Source organism: Bactrocera dorsalis, chromosome 4 (genome assembly GCF_023373825.1).
Source record: "Bactrocera dorsalis isolate Fly_Bdor chromosome 4, ASM2337382v1, whole genome shotgun sequence".
Taxonomy (NCBI): Eukaryota; Metazoa; Arthropoda; class Insecta; order Diptera; family Tephritidae; genus Bactrocera; species Bactrocera dorsalis.
Genome location: NC_064306.1, coordinates 37,180,358 through 37,198,702, shown reverse-complemented (window position 1 = coordinate 37,198,702; position 18,345 = coordinate 37,180,358). Strand labels below are relative to the sequence as shown.

At 33.5% G+C, this 18,345-nt stretch overlaps 2 protein-coding genes across 3 annotated transcripts in view; both read left to right on the top strand.

Annotated features, from left to right (window-relative positions):
* Nucleotides 1–18,345, top strand: part of LOC105222212 (glutamate--cysteine ligase) — a 44,053-nt gene that overhangs the window by 2,991 nt on the left and 22,717 nt on the right. Inside the window, exons 2-5 of one of the 2 annotated variants that reach the window (XM_011199438.3) lie at nucleotides 14,890–16,281; nucleotides 16,418–16,615; nucleotides 16,687–16,868; nucleotides 17,032–18,075. In XM_011199438.3, the coding sequence (XP_011197740.2) occupies nucleotides 14,905–16,281; nucleotides 16,418–16,615; nucleotides 16,687–16,868; nucleotides 17,032–17,215 (1,941 nt within the window). In that variant the 5' untranslated portion in view covers nucleotides 14,890–14,904 and the 3' untranslated portion in view covers nucleotides 17,216–18,075. Of the gene's footprint in view, nucleotides 1–14,889; nucleotides 16,282–16,417; nucleotides 16,616–16,686; nucleotides 16,869–17,031; nucleotides 18,076–18,345 lie in introns of those variants that run through there. The other variant, XR_007422638.1, reaches the window with a different exon arrangement.
* Nucleotides 1–18,345, top strand: part of LOC125778341 (glutamate--cysteine ligase-like) — a 44,053-nt gene that overhangs the window by 2,991 nt on the left and 22,717 nt on the right. The gene's annotated exons all lie outside the window — the stretch shown is intronic.

Below are 18,345 nucleotides of genomic sequence, written 5' to 3'. Positions count from 1 at the left end.
ATATATGTTTATAGGCACATCCATATAAACATACATACCAAAGGAGATATGAATTTATATGTACATTCATTTGTTTAGCTGTTTTATTTTCTTTTTGCAAGTTCCGTGTTAAATGTCTGATAAACACGCAAAAAAAGAACGCTACCTACGTACGAGTATCTATAAAGTGTGTATACACTGTCGCACAAAGTTTGTAGACACTTCGTGAGAACCGACAAGCGCAGAATTTATGAAATATATTTTTAAAGATGAAATTTTAACTACTTTAAAGCAAACTATTTCGTCACCAAATACAATAAATAAAAATCAATAAATATTCGTCATTATGCGAATCATAAATACCGAATTGATTTTCTTCACAATTTTATAAATTTCAAAAAATAAATTGCAGTGGAACTTAACTATAAAAAAATTAAAAATATAAAAAGTTTCTTCAAAGAAAAAATACAATTTAATGCATCCTGAAGTTAAATTTTAATCCCAAATACCGAATTGACAAATAAAAATAAATCCCATATTGAAAATAAAATAAATATTGTTCCCAAAATCCAAAAAAAACAAAGTTTTAGAAAAATATTTTCCTTTTGTATCCCTTTTCCCATATTGAAAACTAAAAAACTGCTAATACCAAAAATAAAAAAATAAAAAATTCCAAAAAACCCCAATTCATTTATAAATCTTTCCCTTTTTTATTCCTTTTCATTTTAGCTTTTAATTTAAATAATTTTTTTATTTGTTCCTCCCATTTTTAAGTAAAAAAAATTTTTCTCAATTTTTTATACAAGATGTTTAAAATTACATTTTTAATTCTGGTTTTGGAAATTTTCAATTTTTAACTTTTATTTGGCAATAGTTGAAAATTTAATTTTGTATCCCAAAATTCTAATTAAAAATTAAAAATCGAATTTTTAATCCAAAAATGCTGAGTTAATAAACTCGCACAAATATTTATGTATATCCAATAATGTATATAAATTATTTAAATAAATTTAAAAAATTTAAATAAATAAAAAAAAAATTAAAATAAATTTAAAAAAAATTTAAATAAATAAAAAAAATTAAATAAATTAAATTGATAAAAATATTCAAATAAATTTATATAACTACATACATATTTAATTAATATATTTATTTAAGTCAAAGTCGTAATTTTTTTATATAACATTAATAATTTATCCACATACTTATTATGTATTTAATACAAAATTTAATTTATTTTTACATATTTAAATGTATTTTTTATCTGATAATAAATATGTATGTTGCTATAAGTTGCAAATTTATCCCACACACTGTACATGTCTATACAGTTGCGTGTACCCGATTCGTACTTGAGTGAATCAATTCGTTTAGCGCCGGCAGTGGTTGCTACTCTCTCACCTACTGACACTTTTTAAGTTTTATTTTTACTTTTCAATTCATTCACATGTTGCTTTTCGCATTCAACACGATAACAGGCTACAGAATAAGACGAGCACAGTCACCACTTTTAAACGTGCTTGGTCTACTTGTGTATGCCAAAGAAATTCCAACACATTCTCATAAGCATTTTTAAATATGATTTGTTCTCGGAAGGTGCCAGTGATAAGGAATCAATTAAAAAGTATTTATTTAACGGATTCAATAAACATTTGTAAATTTCCATTGTGATCATGACTGGATCTCCAAAGAATGCACCTGAAAGAGTCATTAAATCACATGTGAAAAACGATAGCTTAATTTCAATTATAAGCGAAATAAATCTGCATTTGTTTCCGACCGATTTGTCATCAAAATCGTGCGTGTTTTGAGTAGTCCTTTTAATTTTATGTGGTTTGGAATGACTAGCAATTTTATTTTAAACTTTTTTTTATACGGAACACGCGTTTGAAAGGTTTTGGCATTATCTGTATTAACAATTATGAAATGTGAAATTCGTTATCTATACATATTCATGCACATGTCTTCCAGAGCTTTCCCTGACGTTTCCATACAACTTGTATGCATTCCAGCTAATTCTTCCGGTCCCCTTTTTACCTCCAAAATCAGCCTTGCTTATCTAGTTTTTGTAATCTATTCTTCAATGCTTCTATAACTATCATGGAAAACACATTCAAGGGGGTCGTTCAAGGAACAATTTGTTGCGTCGTTATCGCCCGATAGGGAGGGAGGTGTTTTTATGTGTTGGTTTACTTATTACCTTCATTAATAGTATATTATCTACAAATATCAATTGTACCCATAAACTTACAAAATGCTAATAAAAAAATTAATAAAAACGGCGTCTTATCAAGTTGTGAAGATTCCAATTACGTATTTCATAAGTCTTCAAATTCAGTTTTGCTCGTGTGCCTTCGTAAATGCTTACACATACACATACATATAAGTGAAAATTGTTTATATTTAGCTATTCGTAACGTGATACTCTGACACAAAATATTTTTAACATAAATAATTAAAAAGCTCAACTGGTGAGTGAAATAGTGGGGATATAGGAGAATCATGAGACTCTGAACGGTAAATGAGCTCTGGAGTCGTCTGCGCTGTGAAAGTGTATGACAAGTAAGTTCGATTTTTAGCATTTAATTGAAATTGAGTATACTATCGCTGTTGTTGTTGTTATAGCGGTTATCTAATAAATATAGTATCGACAACTGATTGTGATCAATAAATCTGAAATTCAAATTATAATAAATACTATATGGACTTGGTTAGTTTTGGGGGAAATCCAATAAAACTCGTCAACTGAACCATATCAGAACGGGATAACCCTTCTACTACAAGTTATACACATTGTACTTATAAAAAACAAGAAAAATTAAAAAAAATACATACATATGTATGTAGTATTTGAGCTAAAAATTAATATTTACCTAAACTAAAGATAAAAAGATTGCAATAGAGAAGGTCTGATAGTGTCAAATCTACACTTAAAGTTTGTCTAACTGTTATAAGAATTTAATAATCTTTTTATGAGGGTTTTGAGAGAAGAGATTAACTAACAGCTTTTCTTAACTATGAAGTGTTATTAAATAAGATAATATTTTAAATATATAGACGCACATGCCTTTGAAATAGTATGTATGTATGTTATATATCGTCACCTGAAATGCAAAATAACGTATCATCAAAAAATTCGAAATTGAGTGTCTTATTGATTACGCTTCACTACTTCAAATTATATACATAATATTACATATGTTCAACATTTTCTGGTTCTGCGGTCATATATAAACCAGTTTTAACCAATATTAATATTTTGTTTCACTCATGTTCAATTTTATTTCGTGTTTCATTTACGCCACTGTAAATTTCTGAAAATGTTGTTACGTTATTTTGCATTTCAGGTGACGATATGTATGTATGTTTGTAGCCCCCATTATCTTTCAATTGCGCTCTTTCAATCTGACGTAATGTATTTAATATACTATCTACATATGCATATACATACTTATGTACTTATACGCAGTTAATATACTGCTTTTGCATTATATTACATTGTGATATCTACAAGTGTTAGTATATGAACTAGAAACACTCATTGCTAGATTAATTAGTTGACGTTTTCAACGCAAGTTTTAGGAAAAATTCCGACTCCCACAATCCACACGGTAAATATACTACGTATGAGAAATTGATTTATTGAAGAATTTATATGTATGTATGTATGTATTTACATTTGCTGAACGCAAATAGTATATGTGTGTATGTACAGTATGTAACGAAAATTAGTTAATTTGGCTTTTACGATTATTACATGTTTTCAATTGGGTGGCCTTAAAGGCTAGCACTATAGATTTTCTCAAACACACACACCATACCTCCATATTACCACTTTTTATCCTACGAAACGATAATAAAATAATATACTTGAGTTCCAACTATACCTCATTTGATCAAAATTCACCTGGACTGCAAAAAAAAACATTTTCATATTTAAATTTTTATACTCTTACAACATGCGGGTACTGTGTATCATAATTTTTATACTCTCGCAACAAAGTTGCTTAAGAGAGTATTATAGTTTTGTTCACATAACGGTTGTTTGTAAGTCCTAAAACTAAAAGAGTTAGAGTTAGGGTTATATACATATACCAAAGAATTCAGGGTGACGAGTAGAGTTGAAATCCGGATGTCTGTCTGTCCGTCCGTCCGTGCAAGCTGTAACTTGAGTAAAAATTGAGATATCATGATGAAACTTAGTACACGTATTTCTTGGCTCCATAAGAAGGGCAAAATCGGCCCACTGCCACGCCCACAAAATGGCGGAAACCGAAAACCTATAAAGTGTCATAACTAAGCCATAAATAAAGATATTAAAGTGAAATTTGGCACAAAGGATCGCATTAGGGAGGAGCATATTTGGAAGTAATTTTTTGGAAAAGTGGGCGTGGCCCCGCTCCCTACTAAGTTTTTTGTACATATCTCGGAAACTACTATAGCTGTGCCAACCAAACTCTATATATTCGATTTCTTCAGGCATTTCCATATACAGTTCAAAAATGGAAGAAATCGGATAATAACCACGCCCACCTCCCATACAAAGGTTATGTTGAAAATCACTAAAAGTGCGTTAACCGACTAACAAAAAACGTCAGAAACACAAAATTTTACGGAAGAAATGGCAGAAGGAAGCTGCACCCAGGTTTTTTTTAAATTGAAAATGGGCGTGGCGTCGCCCACTTATGGACCAAAAACCATATCTCAGGAACTACTCAACCGATTTCAATGAAATTCAGTATATAATATTTTCTTAACACCCTGATGACATGTACGAAATATGGGTGAAATCGGTTCACAACCACGCCTTCTTCCAATATAACGCTATTTTGAATTCCATCTGATGCCTTCTCTGTATAATATATACATTAGGAACCAATGATGATAGCGGAATAAAACTTTACACAAATACGGTATTTGAGCTGAGGTATCCCTTGTGGAAAAATTGTTGTGATCGGACTATAACTTTTCAAGGTCCCTGATATCGAACACGAAGAACTCAGTGCCCAACCTAACCTAACCTAATTTTTCACCGAAAATATCGGTAAATCTCTCAGAATTTAATTCTAATTAATTTTACAGCAAAATAAAAAATATGTAAATGACGAATAATGAAATCTCGATTATCATTTTATCATGCGAGAGTATAAAATGTTCGGTAACACTCGAAGTTAACCCTTCCTTACATGTTTTCACTTAACGATTGTATGTATCTCCTAAAACTAATCGAGATAGTTATAGAGTTATATTATATATGTATGTAAACTTGAATGTATGTATATAAATGATCAGGATGACGAGACGAGTTGAATCCCGGTTGACTGTCTGTCTCCGCCGTCCGTCCATGCAACCTGTAGCTTGACTGAAAAATGAGACGTCTTAATGAAACTATGTGCGTTTCTTGGCAAAAAAATATTACGAAAAATTGGCCAAATGTAACAAAAACTGTTCAGGTCCTTAGGTACCGAATATTTGGACCCCAGTATTTAGAGTTGACTTTTGACCAAAAATATTGGTCAATATGTCAGATTTACAAATGCAATTGAGAGAGCATTATTTCCTAATAGTTTTATGCCTGTGTGCTACAAATGCGTTGAATAGGGTTAATACTTCCTTTTGCCCCTATATACCAAATATAAAGATTTTCCTTCCGGTTATTTTATACCGCATACATCAGCCAATATGTGAGTTATTGAGAGAGCGAATTGTATGAATAAAATCGGGTGAAAAATCGCCCTAGACTCCATATAACTAACAGGCCTTATGTACTTGAAGATATTTCCCTGGCTTTAATCATTAAAGTTACAAGCGTATGAAGTGTTCGGTTATAGCCAAACCTTGCTCCACCTTACTTGTTCTTATACTTGTTATAAACCCAGGCTTGAATGGCTTTCAGTGCACATTTTTGGAGCTCCATTCGTCAGATTTTTAGATAGTTTCGACCACATATTCATAAACCCGCACCCTGATCGGTAAGTTAGTGATGAATGAAGGGTTCTCAGCTACATTATCAAGCATCTCCTTTGCGACTTTTACTAGACTTCTTTTTTTTGTAAAGGATTGATGATTTTTGGTACGAGTCTAGCAATGCCACGCTTCATACCCAAGACTTCAACCAAAATGTGTTGAGTCGATCCATAAGTGCTGTAGAGATCCTCTGCTTCTCTGTGAGGCCAACACGATATTTTCAAGCACTGTTTTTTACCTTTTCGATGTACTAATATGAAGCAAGTTTTCGGTGATTTCACTCATTAAAGATAGTTTTTGAAAATTAATTGTTTTTGGTTCAATGCTCCTTCACTGTGTTGAACTGTGTTCTGAGACGTCTTATTTCTGTTTAAACTTCTATTTTCTCATCGATATGTACACAAAACTTGCACTTACTTGTTTGTCAAAACCACTTTTCGGCATCAAATAGCTTATTATTCTTTCGAAATTTGATTGATGATTACTTAGTACTCGATTGTAGTCGTATTTAGCGCTGCCTTACTTGAAATTTTGTTAAATCATGTGACAAAACACTTCAACAAAAAATTTTATCAGATACTAGTTATGTACATATAAATTTACACGGGCATATCGTTACCTAAAATGTAAAACGACGTATCTTCAAAAAATTCGAAATTCAATTATTTATTGATAACGATTCACCATATCATAATAATTAATGTACATAATTTTAAGCTTCTGTTATCGGATATAACCACGTTACAACCAAAAAAATTGTGTTTTAATATTTGTGGTTTCTATTTTATAACGCGTTGTGCTTCTCTTCTAAACTTTGGAAAAGTGATGCAATGCTATTTTGCATTTTAGGTGAGGATAGTATGTGTACCACATGTGTTGTATACTCACCTATCTATAAGATAAATGATGTTCCATATTTAACGCGAAAGCTTTAAATAAGTTGGTTTGGACGTCAGAAATGCTTACATTGGTTCATATGTATATATGTACATATGTATGTACATATGTACATATACATATCTATGCAGCTGTATTCGCAGGTTTATACCCTCAACAGGGTATATAGTATTTACCACGAAGTATGCTACTGCTGAGAAAAATCGGGGACCCTATAAGATCGGCATAACGAGTTGAGCCACCTTTTCCACGAGACTCGAATTTAAGCAACTGGAACGAACCCAGATTTTTATCCGACCAAGGACTGTCAACTCGGCACAGGAAGGTTTTCTGCCGCTATCACAACAACAACAATGGATCTGAGTCAATTTTGCTTGGTTCGTTTGTATACACTCGAACTAGTCCTGCAGTTTTTGAGATATCGATCTGAAATTTCGAACACGTTATTTTCTTCCCAAGAAGCTGCTCATTTGTCGGAATCGCCGATAACGGACCAATATAGCATGTAGCTACCATACAAACTGATCTATCAAGCTGTAGTCTCTATATTGACAACTTTTTTATTTGACAAGATATCTTGACGAAATTTGACATGAGTTATTGCCTAAAGCAATATCCGAAGAAATTGTTCAGGTACCATATAAGTAGCTACCATACAAACTGAACGACCGGAATCATGTGATGTAATATCTTCAATAGATTTGACATTAATTATTATTCACAAAAACGGTATAATCTCCGAAGAAATTGCTAAGAACGAGACACTATAGCACACACGTGCCATCTTTCATACCTGTGAGTGGTATTTATTATAGCTTCCGTGCAATTATGCAATTTTAGTGTTGTAATACATTTCTACACTATAATTCTCGTTCAATTCCCTTCATTAAGGGCCCAATATGAAAATGGATTTTAATTAAGAATAATTTGTCCAACGTTACTGGCAAGCTTAAAAATTTATGATTAATTAAATAATTGACTAGACGTTCACTTCGTCATTACGTATGTACGTACATACATATGTATGTTTGTATTTAAAATTGCGCAAAGTTCGCTTAATTGTAACTGCGCAAAAAATTAAAAACATTCCGACTGCAGCAGTCGCAAGATTAGGTTTATATGTCCATTAACAGCGCATGTACATTTGTATGTACATAAGTACTCACTTAAATACTGGGACAGTGTGTTTGTAATGTATTTCGGTACTCAACTTGTGTTTCATTACAGCCGCGATAAATAAAATTGTTGTGTATTGAGTGTGATACTTTTTTTTGTGGTTCTAGATAATATGGAGGGGCTAAATCCGCTCGCGTTCAATAGAAATAACGGGTGATTTTTTTGAGGTTAGGATTTTCATGCATTAGTATTTGACAGATCACGTGGGATTTCAGACATGGTGTCAAAGAGAAAGATGCTCAGTATGCTTTGACATTTCATCATGAATAGACTTACTAACGAGCAACGCTTGCAAATCATTGAATTTTATTACCAAAATCAGTGTTCGGTTCGAAATGTGTTTCGCGCGCGTGTTTTGTTCAGCGATGAGGCTCATTTCTGGTTGAATGGCTACGTAAATAAGCAAAATTGCCGCATTTGGGGTGAAGAGCAACCAGAAGCCGTTCAAGAACTGCCCATGCATCCCGAAAAATGCACTGTTTGGTGCGGTTTGTACGCTGGTGGAATCATTGGACCGTATTTTTTCAAAGATGCTGTTGGACGCAACGTTACGGTGAATGGCGATCGCTATCGTTCGATGCTAACAAACTTTTTGTTGCCAAAAATGGAAGAACTGAACTTGGTTGACATGTGGTTTCAACAAGATGGCGCTACATGCCACACAGCTCGCGATTCTATGGCCATTTTGAGGGAAAACTTCGGACAACAATTCATCTCAAGAAATGGACCCGTAAGTTGGCCACCAAGATCATGCGATTTAACGCCTTTAGACTATTTTTTGTGGGGCTACGTCAAGTCTAAAGTCTACAGAAATAAGCCAGCAACTATTCCAGCTTTGGAAGACAACATTTCCGAAGAAATTCGGGCTATTCCGGCCGAAATGCTCGAAAAAGTTGCCCAAAATTGGACTTTCCGAATGGACCACCTAAGACGCAGCCGCGGTCAACATTTAAATGAAATTATCTTCAAAAAGTAAATGTCATGAACCAATCTAACGTTTCAAATAAAGAACCGATGAGATTTTGCAAATTTTATGCGTTTTTTTTTAAAAAAAAGTTATCAAGCTCTTAAAAAATCACCCTTTACTATTTCTGCTAATAAAATTATGAATATGACACATTTAATAATTGTCAAGTATAAAATTAAGATGCAAACTCATAACTCTCTAACCTCATATGTATTTATTTATGTTACTTATCAAGAAGTTTTGCTTAAAATTCCGTAACATTTTTTTCAATTATTGAGTAATTTTGGGTTTTTTCTTCTGGAATTGCATTAGTAATTGATATCTGGAAGTTGCTGTTGTTGTAACGCCAAGCGCAACTGTTGTGGGTATGGATATGTAGAAGTTGTTGAGTTTGATTAAAAATTCTATATTAAAACTTGCAAAAAGCAAGTTAAATTTATTTCAAACATTTTATATAGCAGTGTTGCTAAGCATCCTAATCAACAGTAAGATTATACAATTATATTTTTTTATTGTGTAAATTCTATGCTTTATCGTTCAATTCGACAAATAGCTCCATCTTCACATTTCTATTTTTCAGTGTAATATTGAAAAAATCGGAGTACAACCAAACCTCAAAATACAATTTTAAATTCCAACTGATTCCAGTACTCAATTTAAGCACCATTAGAAATAACGAGATACAACTTTGTACGACAAGTGTCTTTGAAGTATATAAACTCAATATCCACATCGGGTCAAAATGGTACCTAATATATGGACACCAGTTCCTATCCGTTCCCACGACAGTCGAGTCTATGTAACCGGAACGGACCCGGATTTTGATGCGACCAAGGACTGTTAACTCGGTAGAATTCTGCCGCTACAACAACAAGTCCAGTACCTATTTCGAACTTTTTATTGAAAATATATGTAGGTCAATTTGTGAGATACTTATTTGATAGAAGGCGAAATTTTTTCGAGGTTATACAAATTTTTTCGTCAGCTTTTAAGATACCGTACGAAATTTAATACATACAGTGCATTTTGATATTCTGTTGATCATTGGTCGGAAGCTGCCAGATCGGAGAACAATATCACTTATCTTGTATACAACAGATTATTCAGATTTTTTAAACTTTGCCTTAAAAATCGCTGGCTCGAAACCGGTTTTAGACCCATAGTCTCTTAGGCAAAGTTGGTCAGAAAGATCCGTACAACGCGATTTTCTAAAAAAAAATGGACCCGCTCTAATGCACATACATATAAGTATGTATGCATTTATTTTTAGAGGTCAATGAGATGTGTGTTCTTATCATAAATTCGATCGTTAAGGAATAGAAAAGACGGTTAATTATACCTTAGTATCAGAAGTATAGTACACTCAGTCCTTTTTTTACGCGATTATTGGTTCTGCCACTAATCGCGTAAAAAAAAATCGCGTAAAAATGGTTAGTTTTCCTATATTAACTGACGAATTGGTTCCGAATATAAAAAATATCGCGTATAACAAAATATGCGCGCAAAAAAATATTCAAAAACAATACAATCAGTTTCAAATTTCATACATATGATTTATTCATTCATAACAAAATAAAAAATACAAAACAAAAACCATATATAAAAGAGAAGGAAATAGAAAATAGGTAGATTTATTGAAAAAAAAAACCGTTGAATGCTGTTCAATCACTGTCATTATCCGTAGTGGAAATTATTCTTAGCCGCTTATTTTGATGGCCGGCGCTGATATATGAATAGTGTGAACTATGGATTGATGTTCTGATTGACTAAGCATCTCCGACTGACAAAATTAACTGAATTTATGGTGCAATTCAGTTAATTTTGTTTGAATGCTTCTTTTTGGACCCAATAAATTCCGATGTAGTTCTTTATATCTTAAAATACAGAGACTCAATTCTTTTTGAAAAATTCGTGCACGTTCGGCATCAGTATCATTTGCTACAAAATAATTTTCCTATTCTGCTGCAAGTTTAAAACCTTGCTTAATCGTCTCTGCTTTAATTGGATGATCGTCTATCTCGGTGTCAATATCCAATATCCACACACTATTAGGGTGCGCCGACATATTCAAAAATTATTACGCGTAAAAATATGTAAACAAGCAAAAAACGAAAACAAGCAATCGCGTTAAAGTGAGAATTTCGCGTAAAAAAAGGAATTTGCGCTGCAAAAATAACCGCGTTAAAGTGAAATAGCGTAAAAAGAGATCGCGTAAAAAAAGGACTGAGTGTATATACATATTTATGTATGTCAAATATATTAAAAACAAGAAAAAATGTAAAGTTCGGTTGCACTGAAGCTATAATATCCCGCACAAATAAAAATGATTCCCAAGAACTGTATTTCGTTCGTTGAGTTTGTATGGCAGCTATAAGCTATAGCTATCGTCGATATCATTTTTGACAAATGTGTAGCTTCTTGGCGAGATAAGGTGTGCAAAACTTCAGACTGATATCTCAAAAACCGTTATATGCTTTAGTTATCGCCGATATCATTTTTGACAAATGTGTAGCTTCTTGAGGAGATAAGGTGTGCAAAACTTCAGACAGATATCTCAAAAACCGGGAGATAAGTTCGCGTATATACAGACAGACAGATATACGGTCATAACTAAATCGACTCTGCTCGTTATGCTTATACATACATACACATGTATGTATATTTTATAGGCTGTCTGACGTTTCGCTCTGCGTGTTAAAATCGCGACAATCTTAAAATATTCTATTTAGGTCTTAAATACGTTGTCTTCGTGAGTTTAGAATGCATGGAACCTCAGTGATTGTGTTCGCCTTATACTCAACACTGTACTATCAGTCTGCTTGAACCTCATGCCAGCTGCATATGAGTTTATATTTGTATGTCTGTATGTCGCATACAATTAGACAATTTTCTTCTCGATATTGTCGATTCGTTGAGTCGCTATTTCAGCAAATTAATTGAACTATGTACATACGTATGTATATAAATTTAATGAGAATGTGTACATATGTATGTATGTACACATTTTTAGTATTCTCTTATGGAATCTGGCAGTATATTGTTGTTCCGGAACATTAATCATTGCGGAAGAATATGCTAATATATACATGTACATATATATTTTATAATTATGTAGTAACAATTTTTCGCAATGTGGCGGGAATTGTGCCGTAATCGCAAGTTTTTTTTTAAACGTCTGTTTTATTTACGGTGGCAACTGCAAAAAATCTGTCATTTCTATTTCACCAATATAGACAGCTACAACAGCAAATCACAAATCACATGTCATTAATTGTATTTGACGCTCGGCTGATTTAAAATTATCATTTTACAATGTTCAAATGATATTATCAAATAATTTATTTCTCAACAGTGAATTATTCTTTATGCAAATAAAACAAAATTGACTAATTAACGTTTGATGCATGTGTTGTACTTGTAATTCTTATCATACTGAAACACATCAATCATACAAAGCAATAGTGTGCATATTTCTAAATATATCTACATATGTATGTGTATGCATGCTATTCAAGGTCATGCGCATATGTGTATGTATGCAGATAATAATAGTCACCCTATAATTGAACCTAACAATTTTGAATTGATTAAATACTCGTTCCATTAGCGCCTAAACTGGTTGGCTTTGGGCATGTGCGTAGTATTAACCGTTAATTGCAGACCTAATCGACCTTTCAAAACCCTAACTGATGTGAAATTAAGCACCACTAACTACTTTCTTACATACATACGTAGTACAAACATACATACATATGTCAAAGCATATTTATGACTTGCAAAATTTTTTCAACTCAGTAAGGCCGCTCAAATCGGATAATTGTGATATATGTATGTAATGTAGTTAATAATTAAAATCAGCTACATTTTAAAATTTTTATCGGATAATTGTGATATACATAAGTATGTACATATGTAGTTAATAATTAAAACGTAGTAAGTAAAGCTACTCCTTTCGTATTTACTTTTAGTAAAAAATAATTTCATAGAAAAACACCAGATATGTACTTATGTATGTACTATGTATGTATGTATACATTTGTCGCATGTCATAAAGAAAGTAAATACATTCATTCAAATACGCAATGGATTATTAGCAATTGTTTTGTTGTTTACTTCAAAATTAAAGTTATTAAAAAATAAATAAATATTTGCTAATTTTTATGTTTGTTTCTTCCATTTTTGTGACGCTAGTGACAAAGTGCGAAGCCAAACAATTGTTAGTTTGACTATAATTTTAATGTAAATCGAACTGTTTTGTTTTTTGTGTTTTTTTTAACAATAAATAAAACTGTGCTTTTGGCAGGACTTTTAATCTTCCAAGCAATATAATTTTTGAAAGAAATTAACGAATTTTGAATGCTTCTTTCTAACGTAGAAGGTCATTTTCTAATTCGTAATTTTAAGAATATCGCTGAACTGACTGACTTTGGTTGGAGAGAGCATGCTCGTTTCAGTTTTGCACACCTTGACTGTCATAAGGACTGGTTGGTCTGTTAATGCATTCTGTCAGAAATCTCTTCGATCAACGGGTTCTAAAATTCATAAAGCGTTCTAGAAAAATATTTCTCAGCTTTAAGTGTATGATAAGTTCAGCTAAATATGGAAAAAGATTTACAAATTCGCTTTATAGCCATTATCGCTCAACAAATAGTTTCCTAATAAGAGTGTATGGTATATGTGTCAAATATTAATTTAGTGTAATCCTTAATAGTGTTTCAAAAATGAGGAAAATTACTGGGAAACTGTTGGACCGACGAACTTGATATTTCCGCAAGACCTGTTTAGGTATACTTTTTTAGATGATGATCGAGGGTATAAGAGCTTAATTACTGCAGCTGCTTTTTAGAGACGTCGGAGATCTCGTATAACTGAAAAAATAATTTTTCTTTCAGAAATTTCACTCTGTAGTCTTGAAACATGTATAAATACATAAAATAAAACGTGTTTTTTTTGCAATTGAAATAATAAGCCCTTACTAACCCCTTTCAACCAAAATACACTTCATGAATTATATGCCGGGCATGGATTTACACTAAAACGCACTCGCAGTGTTACTCATACATATGGGCATACATATGCAAACGTAGTCGTTGTCAATGATGTATTTATTGTTCCGCTTAAAACGTAATCGATATTTATTTATTTGTTTAGTTCTCACGAATACGCCAAGTTCTTCCGATGCTGAAACTTAACTTCCATGCACACCAATAGCTTTGTATGTATACATGTGGCGGTATACACTTTACACGCACCAGTTGAGTCGCATTGACTTTGAGGCAGTTTTGGTGTTGACTATAAATATAAGTTCATCTGTATAACAATAATCGCTAACGCTGCTAACTCCATCGCCTTTTCTAATGCAACAATGGAATTTTGCAAGCGGCTCGCGTGCAATTTTTCTGCAATTAAATCAATTATAGTATATGTATGTACATATGTATGTATGTATGCGAGATGTATTTATGTGCATAAAAGTAAGTGCTTTAGTGTAAATGATCGCTGTTTTGGTCGCTGGTTTTTCCATATGTCCGAGCGGAAACTAGTTTCTAATTTTCTTCTATAAAATAAAAGTATAGAGCATGTGATTCTTTATAGTATATTGTATATAATATATAATTGTATATGTAAACAAAACAAAATATGTGTTTATACACTTGCCGCAGTAGCAGCTTCACGGAATTGTAGATATCACATTCTTGTTTTCCTATTCCTGCGCCACTGTTGCAAATTTCCTTAATAGCAAACTGAGCTCTGAGCTGAGTGTGCATTTTTGCAAACATCCATGTAGAGTCTTAGCTAGATTTATACATACATACACACATATACATATACATACATATGTATATGCCGGCATATAACAAATTCTAATAATATGAATGTACATATTTTATCGTTTCTTGCAGTTATTCACATCTAAAATGGGTTTACTCAGCGAAGGCAGTCCACTCTCATGGGAGGAAACCAAAAAATTAGCCAATCATGTGCGTGAACATGGCATCACGCAGTTTATAAATCTCTATCACAGGCTAAAGGATCGCACTGGCGACATACTCAAGTGGGGTGATGAGGTTGAATATATAATCGTCAAGTTTGACGATGAGAATCGCGTTGCACGTGTCTCATTGAAAGCGCCAGAATTGCTAAATTACCTTAATGAAAAAGAGTTAGCCGATCCCAAGGGCGTCAAATCGTTGTGGCGCCCCGAATATGGTGCTTACATGATCGAGGGTACACCAGGTAGGCCGTTTGGTGGCCTGATGGCACACTTCAATCTAGTGGAGGCGAATATGCGTTATCGGCGTGAAGAGGTCACAGAAATACTGGACAAAGATGAGTGTGTCATGTCCATAACGAATTTTCCACGTTTGGGCGCACCAGAATTCACACATCCCATCTACTATCCAAATCCGGACGATCCGAATAGCTCGGCTAAATCGCTATATTTCCCAGATGAAGCCATATTTCCAGCACATCCACGCTTCAAGACGTTAACACGTAATATACGTAAGCGACGTGGCGAGAAAGTCGCCATCAAATTAAAAGTTTTCAAAGATATAAACACCAAACTACCCGTAGAGGGGGCACCCAAGGGTGAACCCGATGTCGTTGCACTCGACGCCATGGGCTTCGGTATGGGCTGTTGTTGTCTGCAACTTACATTCCAGGCCTGTAACATCAATGAGGCACGCAAATTGTATGATCAATTGGCGCCATTGTGCCCCATTATGTTAGCACTTACAGCAGCATCGCCCATATATCGTGGTTATTTAACCGAATCCGACTGTCGTTGGAATGTGATAAGCTCCTCAGTAGACTGCCGCACCGAGGAGGAGCGTGGTCTACGGCCACTAAGTGAAAATAAGTTCCGTATCGCAAAATCAAGATATGATTCGATCGATTCATATCTATCACCAGAGGGTGCCGCATACAATGACGTACCGCTCACATACGACGAACAAGATTACAAGCGTCTACGTGATGGTGGCATTGATCCGCTATTGGCGCAACATGTAGCACACTTGTTCATACGCGATACGGTTTCATTGTTTAGTGAGAAAATCGATCAAAATGACGAAGAGGACACGGATCACTTTGAGAATATACAATCCACCAATTGGCAGACAATGCGCTTCAAGCCGCCACCGCCGAATTCATCGATCGGCTGGCGCGTGGAGTTCCGGCCATGCGAGGCGCAGATAAGTGACTTTGAAAATGCTGCCATTGTCTGCTTTGTCGTGCTGCTGACACGAGTGATACTATCGTATCAGTTAAATTTCCTGATCCCCATTAGTAAGGTGAGCGAGTGATAATAATATATGTATGTATGTACATACATACATATGTATGTATGTATGTATGTATATATTGGAACAAATAACATGTTTGTAATGAATTGTGTTTAAACTAAACGTAAATATCAATTGTTTTCAGGTTGATGAAAACATGCAAACTGCTCAGAAGCGTGACGCTTGTCGCAAAGAGAAATTCTGGTTCCGCAAAACTTCTAAAAAGAGCTGCTACATAAATGGCAACGGCGTTAATGGCGTACACAACGGTACTAAGGAGAATGGCGAAACCAATCATGAGGAATACGAATTGTTGACAGTTGGCGAAATTTTCAATGGCAAGGTAAGCTGAAATTGTGCACTAACGTACAACAGCAATAAATTAATTTAAATTATACATATATCTTGTTGTAGGCTGACACTTTCCCTGGTCTCGTGCCGCTCATTCGCAGCTATTTGCAGTCAATGGAAGTTGATCCTGACACTCATTGCACAATTGAGCAGTATTTACGCTTTATAGAGAAGCGTGCTTCTGGTGAGCTGATCACAACTGCTACTTGGATGCGCGAGCAAGTGTTAAATCATCCAGATTATAAGTAAGTAAATAGTTTCCATTTTAAGTAAATTTAGACTTGCGTTTATAGACTTTGTAATTATAGTTTTCTCTTTAGTTAAATTAAAAAAAAAACGCACCACAATAAACTCCCATAAAAAACATTCATATTAATTTTTGAATAAATATCAATTTTCCTCTTGCAGACAAGACTCCGTTGTAAGCGATCGCATCAACTACGATTTGCTCAAGCGAATCAAGGATATCCAGGAGGGCAAAGTGATCGAACCCACATTACTCGGTAAAGGCAATCATTCCAAAACGAAAGATTCGCTGCCGCCTGCACTGCAGAAGCAGTTGGCATTGAATGGCTGCTGCGAGAATAAATGACCACCCAATGCGCAGGCGCAAACTATAATTGGGCAATGTGATCAGCAGTAAATTTTTTTATTAAATGCGTATAAGTAAAAGAAATGTGATGCTATAGGTTTATGATGATGACGAAACTTTTTTACCCATCGTCGATGCTGCAAATTGAATGTTTTTTGTTATAAAAAAAAAAATATATATATAATTAATGAAGCAAAAAATAGTTGAAAAACTTTTGAAAGTAATTGATTTAACCGAAAGCCTTATGGCTAATAAATAAATAAATTTTATTTGATATCTAAATAAAACAAAAAAAAACCGTAATATACTATGTGCAACCATATAGCGTATGTATGGCCGGGTGTAAAATTTACTGTTTTGAGATTGTTGATTAATCCACAAATAAAAATATATGCAATTTTTTGACTTATTCAAAGTGGATTTATGTTCAATGTTATTGTATCTCCTCTCTTTGAAATACGTATGTTGTGAAAAAAATAACTAAAACTGTAACTGTTTGTGAGCACTGGAAATTTTTAGGAATGATTATTCAAAGCCTATGTAGAAACGATTATTTATATATTTACAAAATCTCCTATTATAAGCTATTTAATTACATACTTAATAATGCATTTAAGCTTTACCTACATGATTAATTATTGCAATATTAAAAAAAACTGAAATTATTCCTGATTACAACAAACAATCTGACATATGTATTTTATTATTATTCGAAACCGAATTCAAATCACATCGTGCTTTAGTTCTTTTGAAGAGAAGAAAATTTTAAACAGGTATTATGAAAACTAAAAACCAAAAACTGTAACAACAAATCAAAAGTATAAATCTTATTAAACGTTATCACAAACCAGCCAAAATAAGCATGTTTCATTCTTGAATGAAAAAAAAGTGATTTTTGTTGTATATCAAACGTAACAAAAAATCTCTAATTACGGTTCGATTAGCGTTCCCACGAAAGTCGGATCTTCGTAAAACAAGAGAAACAGCAAACAAAAAAAAACGTGAACTTCGGATCCGTGGAAGTGGTTACAAATGATGCTTTTAGACCAAGTACTCACGACTTAGACCAAGTATCCTCTGGGTAGCCTAAGATCATACGTAAAGTGAAACAAGAAAGACAGCAAAGAACA